The sequence below is a fragment of the Hyperolius riggenbachi genome, chromosome 1, assembly GCF_040937935.1.
Source record: "Hyperolius riggenbachi isolate aHypRig1 chromosome 1, aHypRig1.pri, whole genome shotgun sequence".
NCBI classification, from domain to species: domain Eukaryota; kingdom Metazoa; phylum Chordata; class Amphibia; order Anura; family Hyperoliidae; genus Hyperolius; species Hyperolius riggenbachi.
Window position 1 is genome coordinate 292,313,608 of NC_090646.1, and position 15,797 is coordinate 292,329,404.

Consider the following 15,797-nt stretch of genomic DNA (forward strand, 5'->3'; position numbering starts at 1 on the left):
TGTGAAGTTTGGCATTTATCTTGCACGCGTAGTATTTAAGTATTTTAGTTGTTTGGCGTGTGTGTATTCGTACTTGTCAGGTAAACAACTCGTGCGTTTGGTTGTGCATAAAGTTGGGTGCACACATAACGGAGCGTGAATGGTCGCCTTTTCTGTGTTGTGCAGGTTTTTGTGCTTTATTTTTTTTTTCCTGTGATTGCATTATCATTTTCTCTGCAGATGAGTTTTTCAAGCGGGATTCAATTCTATTTGCCATTGTTTTGCAATGGCAAATGTAATCAAATCCCGATCGGACATGTCGGGTTGAATCGATGAATTGAACAACAAAAAATGGTATGGTGTAGAGGGGGCTTAAAGAGAATCTGTATTGTTAAAATCGCACAAAAGTAAACATACCAGTGCGTTAGGGGACATCTCCTATTACCCTCTGTCACAATTTCGCCGCTCCCTGCCGCATTAAAAGTAGTCAAAAACAGTTTTAAAAAGTTTGTTTATAAACAAACAAAATGGCCGCCAAAACAGGAAGTAGATTGATGTACAATATGTCCACACATAGAAAATACATCCATACACAAGCAGGCTGTATACAGCTTTCCTTTTGAATCTCAAAAGATCATTTGTGTGTTTACCTTCTGTCCCCTTCTTCTCTCATGCACTGAACATTTCAGGCTTCCTGCAGACAGCTCTGCCTGTGCCTGTGTTTGTAATTCCTCAGTATGTGTCAGCCAGCTACTTTCACAGCCTAACAGAGGAGGATTTTTATCCAGCTCTCTTCTATGTTGTTCAGACTTATAAGTCTGATCTGACAAGACTAGCTGCATGCTTGTTTCTGGTTTTCATCAGATACTACTGCAGAGAAATAGACCAGCAGGGCTGCCAGGCAACTGGTATTGATTAACCACTTCTCTACCACAGGGTTTTTCACCTAAAAACCACAGCAATTTTCACATTTAAAGGAGGCAAGGGTTAATGGGCTTAATGGGGGTATAATTTATTTAAAAAAAAACCTCACTGATGCTGATCAGTCACTAATGCTGTGTTAGTTATCCGAGATCCTCTCAGGAGTGATCTCAGTAACTGTAACAGCATAGTGACTGATACAATGTTTACACACATTCTGCATGAATAAGCACTGTCATTGGCTTTGTGAACACATGTTCACATCAGCCAATCACAGACCAGCGGGTGCCCGACGCGTATGCACGTCCGCGTGCACGCGGACGCGATCGCGCACGCGATCGCGCACAGCAGGAAAATAAAGAGGAGTTGCCTATCTACGCCCCTGTGACTCAGGTGAATTTTAAAGGGGCGTAGATAAGCGTGGCAGAGGTTGTTAAGTGGTTAAAAGGAAATAAACATGACAGCCTCCATATACCTCTCTCTTCAGTTCCCCTTTAAGGGTTATTCAACTTCCTCTGGATCAACAGAGATATATGAGGGTGTAGGCTAGTGTACTTTATTTTCTGGTTGAACTTGGGCGTATGGCCTTTTTCTTTTTTTCCAGCCCAAATGAATGTGGTAGCAATTGGTGCTGATTAGTTTTTTTCCATATCTACCAGTAGTAAAAAAATGAATACATGCTGGCTGATTCTGGATCAAAAAAATAACTTCACACTTTGCAATGGGTATATAAATTTTCCCCTTTGCGCTAAAGTTCCTCTTCAAGTACATGGTTGGACTTCTTTTTATTCCTTGCAAGTTAATTCTATTTAATTTTCAGGTCAAATTGTCAAACATGGAGACGTTAAATGTGTGCTAAATGAAGGTATGCCTTTCTACCGCCGACCATATGAAAAGGGTCGCCTTATCATTGAATTTCAGGTAAGCTACAGATAAGAATTTGATATAAGGTATGTTTGGCGCACGGATTAATTGATCCGAGGCCTGTTTATATGGGGATTGACTACTAAAATTGGACAAATACGTAAATTGGAAAAAAAAGATAAACTTGATCATTTCTCCTGTTTTCAGAAACACTTTATCTATTTTGCTGTGTATTGAATGTAGCACTTACCTCCTATTGATGATTAGCATAGGCTGATTAGCTATACAGAATTCTCCACCCCAGGGCATTATGCGAAGACTGTATTTTGTGTTTTCAAAAATTTTATTGGGTTTTATCTTTTTAAGCATTACAAAGTTACAGTACATAAAGCTGCATCAAACAGAGAACATAAGAAAAAGAAAAAAAAAACAAACAAAAAAAAAGAAACAGGAAAAAACAGGACAACAGTCAATGAATACAGTACAATGACATTGTCCTATGGAGTTGGGATCATCCAAAGTAGTGTAAAATTTGCTCTAGAGGGCAATGCCCAGCTATCTAGAGCATGCTGTAGGTCATTAGGGGGTGGGAGCCCGATTAAAATCGGGACTAACTAAGACCCCTGGAGCTCATCGTCCAGTGAGAGATAAGCTACCGGGAAAAGGGGTCGCAGGTGTTGGCTGAGCTGGTTAGTGTGGAAAGAAGTAAGAAAGAGGGGAAAAGAGAGAGAGAGAGAGAGAGAGAAAAGAGGGCACTCCCGTCCTATAACCCCATTATCTGTGGACCATCCAGTGATGGGTGTTCGAGTAGGATCCAGGGATCCCAAATCCGTTCAAATTTGTTGTGAGTGTCTCTCAAAATACTAGTTAATTTTTCATTGACCGTGAAGGAGTTAAGTCTGGATTTCACTTCACTGATACTCACGGAGGGTTTCTTCCAGTTAGCCGCAATGGTCATGGTGGCTGCTGAGAAGACGAAGGAGGCTAACTTATTTTGAAGCCGGGTCAGTAGCTCCACCTTTTCATGTAGGAGAGCTTGCCAAGGGTTCTTAGGGATAGTTTTATGAAACAAGGATGAGAGTAAACGATATACCTGGCACCAAAACCTGGTGAGACAAGGGCAAGTCCACCAAATATGTATCATGTCGCCCGGCGATCTGCACCCACGAAAGCAGAAAGGGTTCGCTGAGGGAAACACTTTGGCTATTCTCGCAGGAACTAAATACCAACGGGTCATGACCTTGTAGGTCGCTTCAATTGTGTGTAGATTAGAGGAGCATTTGGATATTCTGCCCCAAATATCAAGCCAATCCTCTCTATCCTTGGTGCCAGGTAGATCAGTCTCCCATCTAGTAACATATGCATGTGTGTGGGGGTGATTGGGGCGGGTCAGGAAAGAATATAGTGTGGAAATTAAACCTTTGGAACCGGGACGTTGTAGACAAATATTCTGATATGGGGTCGTATGGTATTGGGGGTCTTTGTTCAGAATTAGAGATTGTATCCAATGTTTAATCTGTAGATAGCAGAAGAATTCTCTAGCAGGGGCTTGGAAATGTTCCTGAATAGCAGGCCATGAGTAGACCCCCCTAGGGGTGAGAAAATGGGTGACCCTGTTAAGGCCTTTCTCGTTCCACCATTTAAAGGCTGCAGGGTTGTCGTGACCTGGGATAAAAAGAGGATTGTTTGTGAGTGGTAACAGTGGGCGATGGGAGGATTGTAAGTTGGCTGAGTATCGAACAGAGTCCCAGACATGAAGACTGTGTTGTAAGGGCGGGCTAAGGGAGAGGGGTCTCAATTTCGGGGGCAGCCAAAGGAGGGTACTTGGAAGTTGAGGTGCGCTGTCGGGAATCTCCAAAAAGACCCACAGGGGGGTATCTTGGGTTTAAAATAATCTGGTAAGTTGGGTAATGGTTGCAGCTCTGTAATATGAGCTGATCTGGGGAACCCCGAGGCCTCCGTCTAAGTTGTGAGCAAAGAGAGTTGCTTTGTTGACTCTAGGATGTTTACGGCCCCAGATGAAGGATTGTATTCTATTTTGGAAAATGCGGAGATAATGATTGGGTACTTTAACGGGGAGGGTTCGAAAGTAATAAAGGAGTTTGGGCAAAAAGGACATTTTAATAGAGTTGATTCTTCCTAACCATGAGAGAGGGATGGAGGACCAGGTTTCTGTGAGCGAAGAAAGGGATTTGAGCAACTGGGGATAGTTGGCGCCGAAGAGGGAGGCATAGTTGGGGGTAAGGGTGATGCCTAAATACGGTAGGGATTGGGACCATTTGAAGGGACAGAACTCCTTTAGTTGCGTGGTAAGTTGTGGGTTTAGGGAGATGCCTAAAGCTTTAGATTTCGTTATATTGATATTTAGGCCAGAAACGTGGGCAAATGATTCAAATGCTTGGAGAGCATTAGGGATAGAAATGTGTGGCTGTGTTAAAAAAAAGTAGGGTGTTGTCAGCAAACATTAACAGTTTATGGGAGATCCCTGCCCTCTCTACCCCGCGGATGTCTACCTTGTCTCGGAGGAAACATGCAAAGGGTTCTAAGGCTAATATGAAGAGCAAGGGGGAGAGGGGGCAGCCTTGGCGTGTCCCTCGCATTATTGGGAAGGAGGGTGAGTTGTGGCCCCAAAACCTTACCGATGCTGTAGGGGAGGAATAAAGACCCCCAATCCAGTTTAGGAAAGTAGAGTCAAAACCCCAGCTACCCAAAGCCTGTTTCAAGTAGTCCCAGGAAAGGGTATCGAATGCCTTAAAAATGTCGAGTGAGAGGGCTACACTTGGGATCTTCCAAGAATGTAGGTAATGGGTCAGAAGGATAGCGCGTCTAGTGCTATCTTCAGCTTGCCTGCCTGGGACAAAGCCCACTTGGTCACGGTGGATCAGGTTTGGGAGTATTCTGTTTATACGTGAGGCTAGTATTTTCCCCAATAATTTGAGGTCGACGTTTATGAGGGATATGGGGCGAAACTGGTGAGTGGCGTGACAGTCTTGTTCTTCCTTAGGTATCATGGAAATATAGGCCTTTAACATAGAATTGGGAGGAAGTTTACCCTCGCGCACTTCATTATAACAGTTAGTTAATGTGGGGGCCAGAAGTGGCGCTAGCTTTTTATAATATTGGGCGGTGAAGCCATCCGGGCCAGGTGTTTTGTTAACTTTTAAGGTCTTTATGGCTGAGAGGACTTCGGGGGTAGAGATGGGCGCGCTGAGGGCTGTTGCTGTGGATTGGTCAAGTTTAGGGAGGGAGACCTGCTCCAAGAATTTAGAGATTTGACTATCAGAGGCAGCGGGGGGCTTAGTGTATAGGTTAGAAAGGAATGAGGCAAACAAGTCCACTATCTTACAAGGGTTAGCTGTAGCCTGGCCAGAGCTATCTCGTACTCGCAGGATTGTGGGGTGGAGAGGTTTGTTTTTCAAGCGTCTAGCTAAAAGAGCCAGAGGCTTGTTAGCGTTGTAGTAGAAAAGCTGGTTCCTCCAGCGTAATTGTTGTTCTACTTTATCGGTAAGCAATAGATCTAGCTCTGTGCGGAGTTTTTCCTTAATAAGTCTATTTATTCTAGTGGGAGATTGTTTCCAAGTGGTTTCGGCACTTTCAAATTTGGTTGTGAGCTCAGCAATTTTTTGGTTTCGTTGGCGTTTTAATGCGCTGGCCATGCTAATTAGAGAGCCTCTAATGGTGGCCTTGTGAGCCTCCCATAAAGTCAGTGAGGAAGAAACAGAGCCTGTATTATCGGCAAAGTAGTCAGAAATTTTTTCTTTCAGTTGATTGAGTAGCTCTTCTCTAGAAAGCATGGGGTCGTTAAGGCGCCAGTGGAATTCTCTGGAGCTCGGAAATGACAGTGAATAGCAGATTGAGATTGGTGAATGATCAGACCAGGGGGTGGTGTGTATTTTGGCTGCAGGGGCCAAATGTAGGTATTGCTGTTGGACGAATATATGGTCTATGCGACTGAAGCTATCGTGAGCGTTTGAGTAGAAGGTAAAATCCTTTGTGGTGGGGTGAAGTTCCCTCCAAACGTAGCCGTATTTGTTAAGCAGCGTTTTAATTCTGGAGCCGTGTGAATCTATTGTTTCAGGTGCGGGGCCAGAGGCAACGTTTCTTTGTCTGTCTATTTTAGGATTGATGGTGACGTTAGTGTCCCCGGCGAATATAATTTGCCCCACCCCATGTTGCGTAAGCACCTGAAGGAAATGGGAATAGAAGTTTGATTGGTGGGCGTTAGGGGCGTAGTAAGAGGCAAAAGTTATTTCCCTGTCGTATATCGAGCCGGTAAGGATAAGGTATCTACCGGTGGGGTCAGCGATTTGTTTAGTACAGTTAAATGGGAAGTGTTTCCTGAAGGCGATAATGACCCCTCTGACTTTAGTGCGGGCACAGGCGAAAAAGGCCGAGGGGGAAGTGTCTGCTCAAATATTTGGGGCAGGAAGATTGGTCTAGTCTGGTTTCCTGCAGGCATATCACGTCTGCTTGGCAGGCTCTGTAGTAAGTGAAAGCTTTGGAACGCTTGTGGGGGGATCCAAATCCCTGGACATTATGTGAGAAGATTTTAAAGGTTTGGGGAGTCATGGAGGTCCAGTATAGGAGTAATAGGATGCGTGTAAGATTATGGGACGGGAGGCCCTTTGAAGAGGAAAAAAGACTGAGGGAGAGAAAGAAGGGGGGAAACAGAATGTAAGCAAGAGAGGGTCCTAAGATCCTGGGTATCAGAAGAACCGACCAAAGATGGGTCAGTAAAGCAATCTCAGTGAGAGTAGAGTTCTTGGTGGAGGGGAACTCTAATGGGTGCATTAGGGGAACATGGTTTGACCGACTGCCCTGCTGTCTAAATGAAATTATAGCAATGTAAAAGACACCCTGCAACTATAATTTTGACAGTGGTCTAGGAAAGCCCCATGGATTTTAAGATGAGCTGGGTTCTCAGATGTTAGTCAGCCGAGAAGTAGTGATTACTAAACAACAACAAAACAGTAATGTACAATAATGCAAGTATGATGTACAAAGGGGGATAAGGTGTCCCTGTTGCGGAGAGGAAGGGGAAGGGGGGGGGGGATGGAACAGGAAGCCTTTAAGTCAGATGTGCTGTGCAACTTGAGGATAGGTAGGTGTTAAGAGGGGGGGGGGGGGGTAAAAGGGAGGGTAGGGGAGGAGCAAGGGGTACATAGGTTATTAGGTAACCATATTTATCGATGTAAATAGGCTTATAGGTTGTACATGTTAGGGTATAAAGTAGTAACCTGCATCGTAACTCGGCATAGCATTGGGTGGCAGATATACAGAACTGTCTGTTCTCCGGGTAAGGAGGCATGATACAGAGTCAGTGACAATGGAGGGAACAGCGACTGGCACTACGGCGGCACTCAAAATATATCACAGCTTGCAAAACAGAGGGGTATAGATTCCACCAGGTATCCGCACATGTACAGCACAGCGTGCTCAGGATCAAGAGAAAGTTCATGGAAAGATGGCGTGAAGCGCATCTAACATACGTAACAACTCTACAAAATATAGTCCTAGAGAGGACCGAAGAGGAACATACAGGGATCCAGAAAGAAATAAAAGACCTGAAAGAGCAATATAAGGGTCTTGTAGACCAGGAACGCTATAATGGAACCCTAAAGAAAATTGATAAAAGGCTAGCCCCAATTCAGGAGGAAATAAAGAAAAGGAAATTACAAAAATATCTTAGAGATACCGACGATTTTAAGGCCGGGAAAGAATTTAATTGGGGTTTTTCCAGACCACGGTTTGGCAGACCTGGAGGTCCGAGACCACAACGCCCTAAAAAAGGTTACTGGACGACAGATACAGAGACCAGTGAAGAAGAGACTGCAAAAGCAGTCCCCAAAAATAATAAAAAAAGTAATCTTGAAAATAATCAATCAGAATGTGCGTCCAATCCAAAGAGTGCCCCTTTAGGGAAAAAACACGCAGAGGAAGGGGCCGTCTCAAAAGGAAAAGGAGGGAGGCAGCTAACCTGGGAGGACAGCCAGAGCAATCCAGTCCAACAGAAATCAAAGAAAAGGAAGTACTACAGAGGGAACAACAAATAGAAATAGTCAACTTGAGCAAGACACCACTACCAATAGCATGCGAATCAATATTGAAGAAAGGACTCAACTTTTCGGTCACACAGAAATTTGACTTTTGCCGTTTTAAGGTGGATCTCTATAAGGGAGTAAGAAAGATGAGCATAAAACAATTTTTTCAGAAGAAAGAGACCTTTTTTCAAGCTAAATCCGAAGAAGCGTCTGTAGGCCCTTTGGGGTTTACGCCAAATGCATCTTGGACAGATGAGGACTTGGGGAACTTAAGGATCTTGGAGGAACTTCTAACAGATAATAGGGAGCATAGTGAACAAACCCCCCAAATAGAGGATCACCTAGAAAGCCAACAAAAATTTATACCTTGTAAATCAATCAAACCATTCCCAGTGACTCAGGGATCAGCACTCGATATTTTTCAAAGTCTAGTGGAGAAGGACATTAAGGCCCTCACATACACCCAAGCAGATCCCAACCTAAATCAGGATGAAATGAAAGCTCTACAATGGTTTAAAGAAAGACCGGAACTAATAGTTAGAAAAGCTGATAAAGGGGGAGCGATAGTGGTACTCACAGCAGAGCAGTACAACAAAGAAGCTTTACGTCAGTTAAATGACCCAACAACGTATAAAAGATTAGCAAGGGATCCAACTTATAGGTTTCAAAATGCTATGAGGTCGCTATTGAGAAGGGGGGTGGAGGGGGGCTTTCTGTCCAAGAAGCTAGCAGAAGATCTTCTGCCAGAGTTTCCTAAAAAACCGATCTGGTACCATTTACCAAAGATCCATAAGTCCCGGACCAATCCGCCGGGACGTCCCATTGTATTGGGTATTGGTTCCCTCACCGAAAGAATGTCTAGGTGGTTGGACCATCTCCTGAGGCCCTTGCTAGAACGGGTGCAGTCCCACCTTAGAGACACATTGGACGTGCTTGAAAGCATAGAAGATGTGATCTGGAGAGAAGGGGATGCTTTGGCAACCATAGACGTAGTGAACTTATACAACCGTATACCGCATGATATCGGAGTCTTTGCTGTAAAGACGTTCTTGTCTCAGACCGACAAAGATGAAAGTTTCATTGATTATATATGTGAATGCCTCTATTTTGTACTTACGCACAATGCGTTTATGTTCGATGGGAGGTGGTACTGGCAGCTGTCCGGCACAGCTATGGGGACCTCGGTATCATGCACATACGCCAATCTTTTTTTGGCATGGTGGGAGGAGAAGTATGTGTATGGTACCGATGCTCCCCATGGGGGAGGCCTCAGGAGATGGTCCAGATACGTGGACGACGTGCTGGTGTTTTGGTCCGGGACTTATGAGATGTTTATGCAATTCATGGGCTACCTAAATGATGGTAAAGAAAACATGCAATTTACGCATGAATTCAGTAAGGATAAGGTAGCCTTTTTAGATCTAGAATTATGTATAGTAGAGAACCAACTAGTAGCAAAGGGCTACAGGAAGCCAGTATCAGGAAATACATTCTTACATCGGACCAGCTATCACCCATCTCACGTCTTCAAATCACTACCATATGGCCAGTTTTTACGCCTGCGCAGGAACAATACCACATTTGATGATTTTCTGGAACAAGCAATGGATCTTAGAGCAAAGCTATTGGAAAGGGGTTATACTCAGACAGAACTAGACCAAGCAATACAAAAAGCCAGTCTGATAGGAAAGATATAGTGAAAAAGAAAAAGAGGAAAGAAATAAATAAAAACATAGGAGAGAGGTTAGTGTTCTCATTTGACTATAATCCAATGGCAGACGCAATAAGGCGCAATATTTTAGAGAAATGGAACATAATAAAACAGGATCCATCCCTGAAAGATATTTACAAAGAGCCACCCCTGATAACTTTTAGACGAGCCCCAACCATAGGCGATAAAGTTACCTCCAGTGAGTTTATGATGCTGAGGGAGCTTAACTGGCTAGAAAGAGGACAGACCAAAGGTAATCATAGATGTGGGCACTGCTCAATTTGCCCACAACTAGGCAGAGGGAGAAATGTACGAGTAGGTCCTGTGGACACGAAAGTACAACACTTTTTTACTTGCCAAACAAAGTTCGTAGTTTATATAATATGGTGCCCATGTCACCGGTTTTATATAGGCATGACAACTAGAGAAATGAAAACGAGAGTGTTGGAGCACTTCAGATCTGTGGATTCAGGGAAAGGATGCCCAAGACTCATAGAGCATGTCAGGATGGCCCATGGAAGCAATGCGAACTGCCTAACCTTTGCTGGCTTAGACCATATGCCAGTGCCACATAGAGGAGGAAACAGAGAACGATTACTCTTAAGGAAGGAATCAAATTGGATCATAAAAACAGATGCGATGGGCCCTTTAGGCCTGAACGAAAATATAGAAATGGCATGTTTCCTGGATCCTTAGAGTATAGTTGAGCTTTAAAACTTGAGAGTATAGAGTAGGTCCATTTGTATCTCTTTACTGTAGGAAATGTTTTTAGGTTGGGGGCGATCTCTGCACATCGGGAGTGCTGTAATGGGGCTGATTGGGACGTGGGTCTCTGACTTGTTCTAATTATGTTAAGTAGTGAAAATATTTTCTTAAGCGAATTCCTGTCAGCGGGGGGCCGCAGCCCAGTCTTAGCTCCATGAAGCCTCCTACAATCTTTTGGTGGGGGCTTTTTGCATCTCTTGGTGTGCAGATTTATTCCCCTATATGTTTTAACTTTTTAAATTGCTAATACACCAGCCCATACCCGTTTGTGTTGCCACCTTGTGGCCATGTAGCAGATTGCTAGTTTCGATTTGTAAATAGAAATCCTAAGCATGGTTCGCATACTCTCATCGGTGTTCATACGCTTGTACGCGTGCATCAATGTTTGTATGCGTAAGTACGTAAGCATGAAACGACGCAGGGAAGTTCCGGAAGTGTACGCATTTTCCATTGACGTCATTACGCATTCATGCGTACGTTAGTGGGAGCATGCGTACTTTTGTACGCGTAGAAGCGACGATGCGACCCGGAAATGATTCCACTATACAGTATTTAACCCGGAAACGGACAGTCGTGAATTGCCACACTGCCTCTGAAGACGCTACTGAAGCGAAACGGACGTTAGGCGGGCCGTTCCTACCACCATGCCCCACAGCCTTCACTAACCACAACGGGTATGTGCACCTTGCATATTTTTACCGCATGAATATCTTTTGATTACCTTGTTGGAAACTTGTTGGAAACTTTTTTGCATATTGAAAGAGCCGCTGGCAATAAAGCTCTTTTTAAAGCTAGAAGCAGTGCCGGATCTTCATATATCTATGTTGTGAATGATACAGAGTCAGCTAGGAGCAGCTTAGCCGGAGGCCAGAGAGACCGACAGTCCACGGAGGAACCTCGGTGGATTGTGTAAGCCACAAGAAGGCTAAGTTCTGCGGTCTTAGGTGGCCGAGTGATGTTAGGAAGACCTGGTGATCTTATAAGTTCGAGAGATGAAGGTGAATAATCACCGGCCGGGATATGCTTCAAGGGTCTGTCTACCCGCCCGATACTATAGTTTTAGAGAGTATGCCGGCGTACCGTGAGATCATGTAGGGGGTGGTGCCCTGGCTATAGAGCCAATAGGGTAGGGTCTATTAATCAAAGTGGGTACCTCGGTATAATGGGAGTTAGTGATGTTACGTGGCACTGGAGGGCAGGCAGAATAGGTGCCATTGTGTGTCAAATACATCTCGGAATTGCACCCAGTCTCAAAAGAAATGAATTTGACAGCACACCTGGTTGGGTTTGAATATATTTGAGCTGTAGTGCCGGGCGAGTATTAAGGGGAAGGGGGGGAGGGGGTAGTTCGGGAAAGAGGGGAGAGGGAGTGCCCAGTGACGGAAGGCCGCACGAAGCGGCCTTGGGGTGTAGGCGGTATGTGGATGGGCAGGAATGAAGGGGAGGGGTAAAAAAAAAAAAAGGGAGGGGGGGGTGCTAAGCCTAAAGTGGAACAGTAAATACGGTAAAATTGGGTTGTATACTATCATCATACGAGGAGTGACAGCCTTTGTACAACAATGAAACATGGGCATGATAAAAGCAATGTTTTAACTCGGTTGTGAGCCTATATCTCTAAAGGCTGCGTAGAGCAAGCAGAGTTTGTTGCGTAACAGCACACTGTTGTTGGAAGCTCCGGCAAGTTAAAAGTTTTAAGCCGTGTAGGGAGGGCTCCAACAGTGAGTAGGTAGCTGGGCAGTCCACAGCAGCATAGTTCCTTGGAGCAGGGAAAGCGCGCCAACAAGAAACAATAAAAAACAGCGCTTTATATAAAAAAAGATTTAAACAGCAAGAGGCCAAGTGTGCGTTGCGGATTGAATCCTTGTAGGGAGGCAAGTTATCCGACTAGCAAGTCTTTTTAATGCTAACAGTAATTGCGCTAGTAAGGAGAACAATAAACAGAGTCTTACCCAGCTGGAGTCCGGCCATCGGTGGAGTGTGCTTGGGTCGAGCGGAGGATTGGTAGGGCTAAACAGGGATAGGGGAAGGGTGCTGCAGCAGGGAAGTTGCAAGTAGCAAAACGTAGGTGAAGTCTAAATCCGTGTAAACATAAAGCTGAAACGTGGTAGTGAAGAAAGGGGATCCCATCCCCTTAATCTCGGTGGAGATCGGAGGTAGCCACGACAAAGTTGAAGAGTGCTCTCTCATGGAGGGATCTCCTGGCGGCAACTTGAACCGGGGCTCGGCGAGGTCCGAGCAGAGTGGCCTTGGCTCCTGGGTTCTCGTTGGTAAGGAGACCTGCGAGATGCTGCCATCGAGGGTGCTTCGTTGGTATTGTTGTTAGAAGGTAGGGGAAGGCGTAATTGCTCAAACAGAACCTGCGCTTCCTCCGGTGACGAGACAGCATAGGTTTTCCCCGAGAGCGGAAAAATTAACTTGAAGGGAAACCCCCACTTATATTTAACGTCCTTGGCCCGCAAGATAGCCGTGTAAGATTTCATGGCTCTTCGCTTCTGGATGGTCACTGGAGCAAGATCTGCAAAGATCTGATAAGGGTGGTCTTGGAAAGTTAGCGGTTCTTTTTCTCTGGCGGCTTGTAGGATAGACTCTTTAGTACGGTAGTACGTAAATTTAATGACCACATCACGGGGGGATCCATCTGCGCGTTTAGGGCCAAGGGCCCGGTGAATCCTGTCGAACTCAAGGCGTTCCACTGGGATCTGCGGGGTCAGCTCCTGAAACAGCGCTGTGGCAGTAAAGGTGAGGTCCTCGATGGATTCTGGGAGACCTCGGAGTCTTAAGTTGCCCCGTCGTGAGCGATTTTCAGAGTCTTCTAGGCGCAATTTAGTCTCGGCCAGTTCCGACTTCACTTCTGTGAGCTCCTTTTCATGGGCGTTCACGATTGTAGTGTTTTTGTCCAGCTTGTCCTCGATATCGCCAGTGCGGGAGGTGAGGTCTTTTATCTCCTTCCTAAGATGGCTGGTAAGTTTGTTCATGGCCGCATCCAATTCCTTGTGTAGGAGGGCCTTAAAACGATCCAGCATCAGCGAGTCCTTCGGGGTCCAGTCTAGATCCGCATCAGAGGATCGGTGGCCAGCTTTCTTTGAGCGGGTAGATGGGCGAGAGGCCACTGTCGCGTCTGAGTGGGCCGAGGACGCCATGCTTGATGGGCCGCGGCGGTGTCCCGATGAGACAGCGGGATGGACGGTAGTGCCTTTCCTAGCGGATTGCGATCTCCGGCTCATTGATGCACAAAGTTGTCCTGAGGCTTAGGGTAGCGGAAGGGAGCCGTGTAAGTTGCTGAGGTGGCTAGAAGCAGTTAGCATGAGCAGTCGGTCACGCTGAGCGGATGCTAAGAAGCAGCCATCTTACTAGCGCGCCAGCCACGCCCCCCCCCCCCTGTATTTTGTACTGTCTTTAGATCTCTCAGTAATCAAACATTCCACAGAGATTACCTGACGGGACTAAAGATTTTACCATCTGTGATAAATTTCAGAATTTAAATCGGGAAAAGATTTTACAATGGGCAAACACTGACTACAGTTATAAATTAACATTGTTAAAAAAAAAAGTAATTTTGATTACAGTTCCTCTTGAAACCTGAAGCCTCAGAGTAGCATGTATAGAGTATAATGCTTCAGAGTAGACTGGTACATTTTGAGTGATCCGTTTGGGGCAGCAAAAAATCTGGATTAAAGCAGATCAGAGGTGAAAAACTAACTATAACCAGTAACTGGTCTACGTATCTTATCTAAAGTTTAGATAATTTACACAGCAAATCTAGCGGAAAACAGTTTGATTATTTATTCCTGTGAAACGACAGCAGCCATGTTTTGTTTGTCACATTACACACAGGCAAGCTGATAGCATCTCCAGCCCTCAGCCTGTGACAAATTCAGTCCCCTCTCCTCCTCCCCTCTGCCTCTGAAATCTCTGACTAGTAACCTCCGCCTCCCCCAGACTGAGCTCCCATAAGCCCTTGCTATAGTGCCAAGGCTCTCTGAAAAAGCTGGGAATTAGAGTATTAAAACAAAACAAAAGTATTTGGCTTGAGGAATGCCCTATAAACTATATGAAAGGAACACAATTATGCACTGAGTAAAAGTTTATCTCTGATCCACTTTCATTGGTTGATGGGTCAGTGATGAGCATAAGTGACTGAAATTGAGTGCTTTGTAGTGTTTCATTTGCTCCCCAATAGTTTTCATACTGCCTGATGGTGTTTGGTTAGGTTTAATGCAGACCTATGCCATAAGTCATTGGGCTTGATTCACTAAGACAAATAACATGCCTTATCCAAGTTAACACGCCTTATCAGAGTAGCATAGCTAGCACTACGAACCTGCAGGGGCTCAGGGCAGGATGAGTGGATTTCTCGTCATTGCTAATTAGATGAGGCGAGTTTAAGGTGCGTTAAATCTGATAAGGCATGCTATTTGTCTTAGTGAATCAAGTCCATAGTGTGCAAAATAAGGCACATTCACGATAAAAATAACTGTCTGTTCATGAAATGTTCTTCATTACATTAGTGTTTAATGCTTATTTTAAAGAGACTCTGTAATGGAAAAAAAAGTCCACTGGGGGTACTTGCCTCGGGAGGGGGAAACCTCAGGGTCCCAATGAGGCTTCCCCCATCCCTGTAGCTGCAGGCAATCCAGCGCTGTCTCCCCCGAAGCGTCCCGCAATCCTGGCTCGACAAGCTGGACAAGGCTTCATATATTTACCTTCCCTGGCTCCAGCTGGGGTGCTGTTGCGGCTCTCAGCACGGAGATAGGCGGAAATAGCTGATCTGTCGGGTCCGCTCTACTGCGCAGGAGACTTGCGCCTGCGCAGTAGAGCGGACCGACAGCTATCAGCTATTTCCGCCTATCTCCGAGCAGAGAGTCGATTCTGCACTGGAGCCGGAAGGTAAATCTTTACATCCCGCTGTTTGGAGGGGCACGGCGAGACCGCCGTGGGACACAGGAGGACTGGGTAAGCCTCGATGGGATCCGGAGGCTTCCCCCACCCGAGGGGAGTACCCCCTAGGGCAGCCTTTCTCAACCTTTTTACCATGGAGGAACCCTGTAAATAACTTTTGGATCTCAAGGAACCCCTGCAAACAATTTTTTTTTTGTCTCGAGGAACCCCTACATTTATTTTTCAGGAGGCATGGTCTTTAAAGAGAAACTCCAACCAAGAATTGAACTTTATCCCAATCAGTAGCTGATACACCCTTTTACATGAGAAATAGAATGATTTTCACAAACAGACCATCAGGGGGTGCTGTGTGACTAATTTTGTGCTGAAATCCCTCCCACAAGAGGCTCTGAATACCGCGGTACTCTGGGCAAACTGCCACAATGTAACAATGTTCACAGACAGGAAATGGCTGTTTAAAGCTGTCTGTGACAGCCAGAGCAGCTAGAAGCAGCTACATAACTTGCCCACAGTAACAATGTCACCATGTAATACATGTCAGAATGTGAATCTGGGAGAGGAAAGATTTTACAATGAGCAAACACTGACTAAATCATTTATACATAATTATGGTAAAA

At 45.2% G+C, this 15,797-nt stretch overlaps 1 protein-coding gene across 2 annotated transcripts in view; it reads left to right on the top strand.

Moving 5' to 3' along the window:
- The window catches only part of DNAJA1 (DnaJ heat shock protein family (Hsp40) member A1), a 53,543-nt gene that overhangs the window by 31,559 nt on the left and 6,187 nt on the right, over positions 1-15,797 (top strand). For both annotated transcript variants that reach the window (XM_068233719.1, XM_068233720.1), the window contains exon 8: positions 1,721-1,821. In XM_068233719.1, the coding sequence (XP_068089820.1) occupies positions 1,721-1,821 (101 nt within the window). The remainder of the gene's footprint in view (positions 1-1,720; positions 1,822-15,797) is intronic.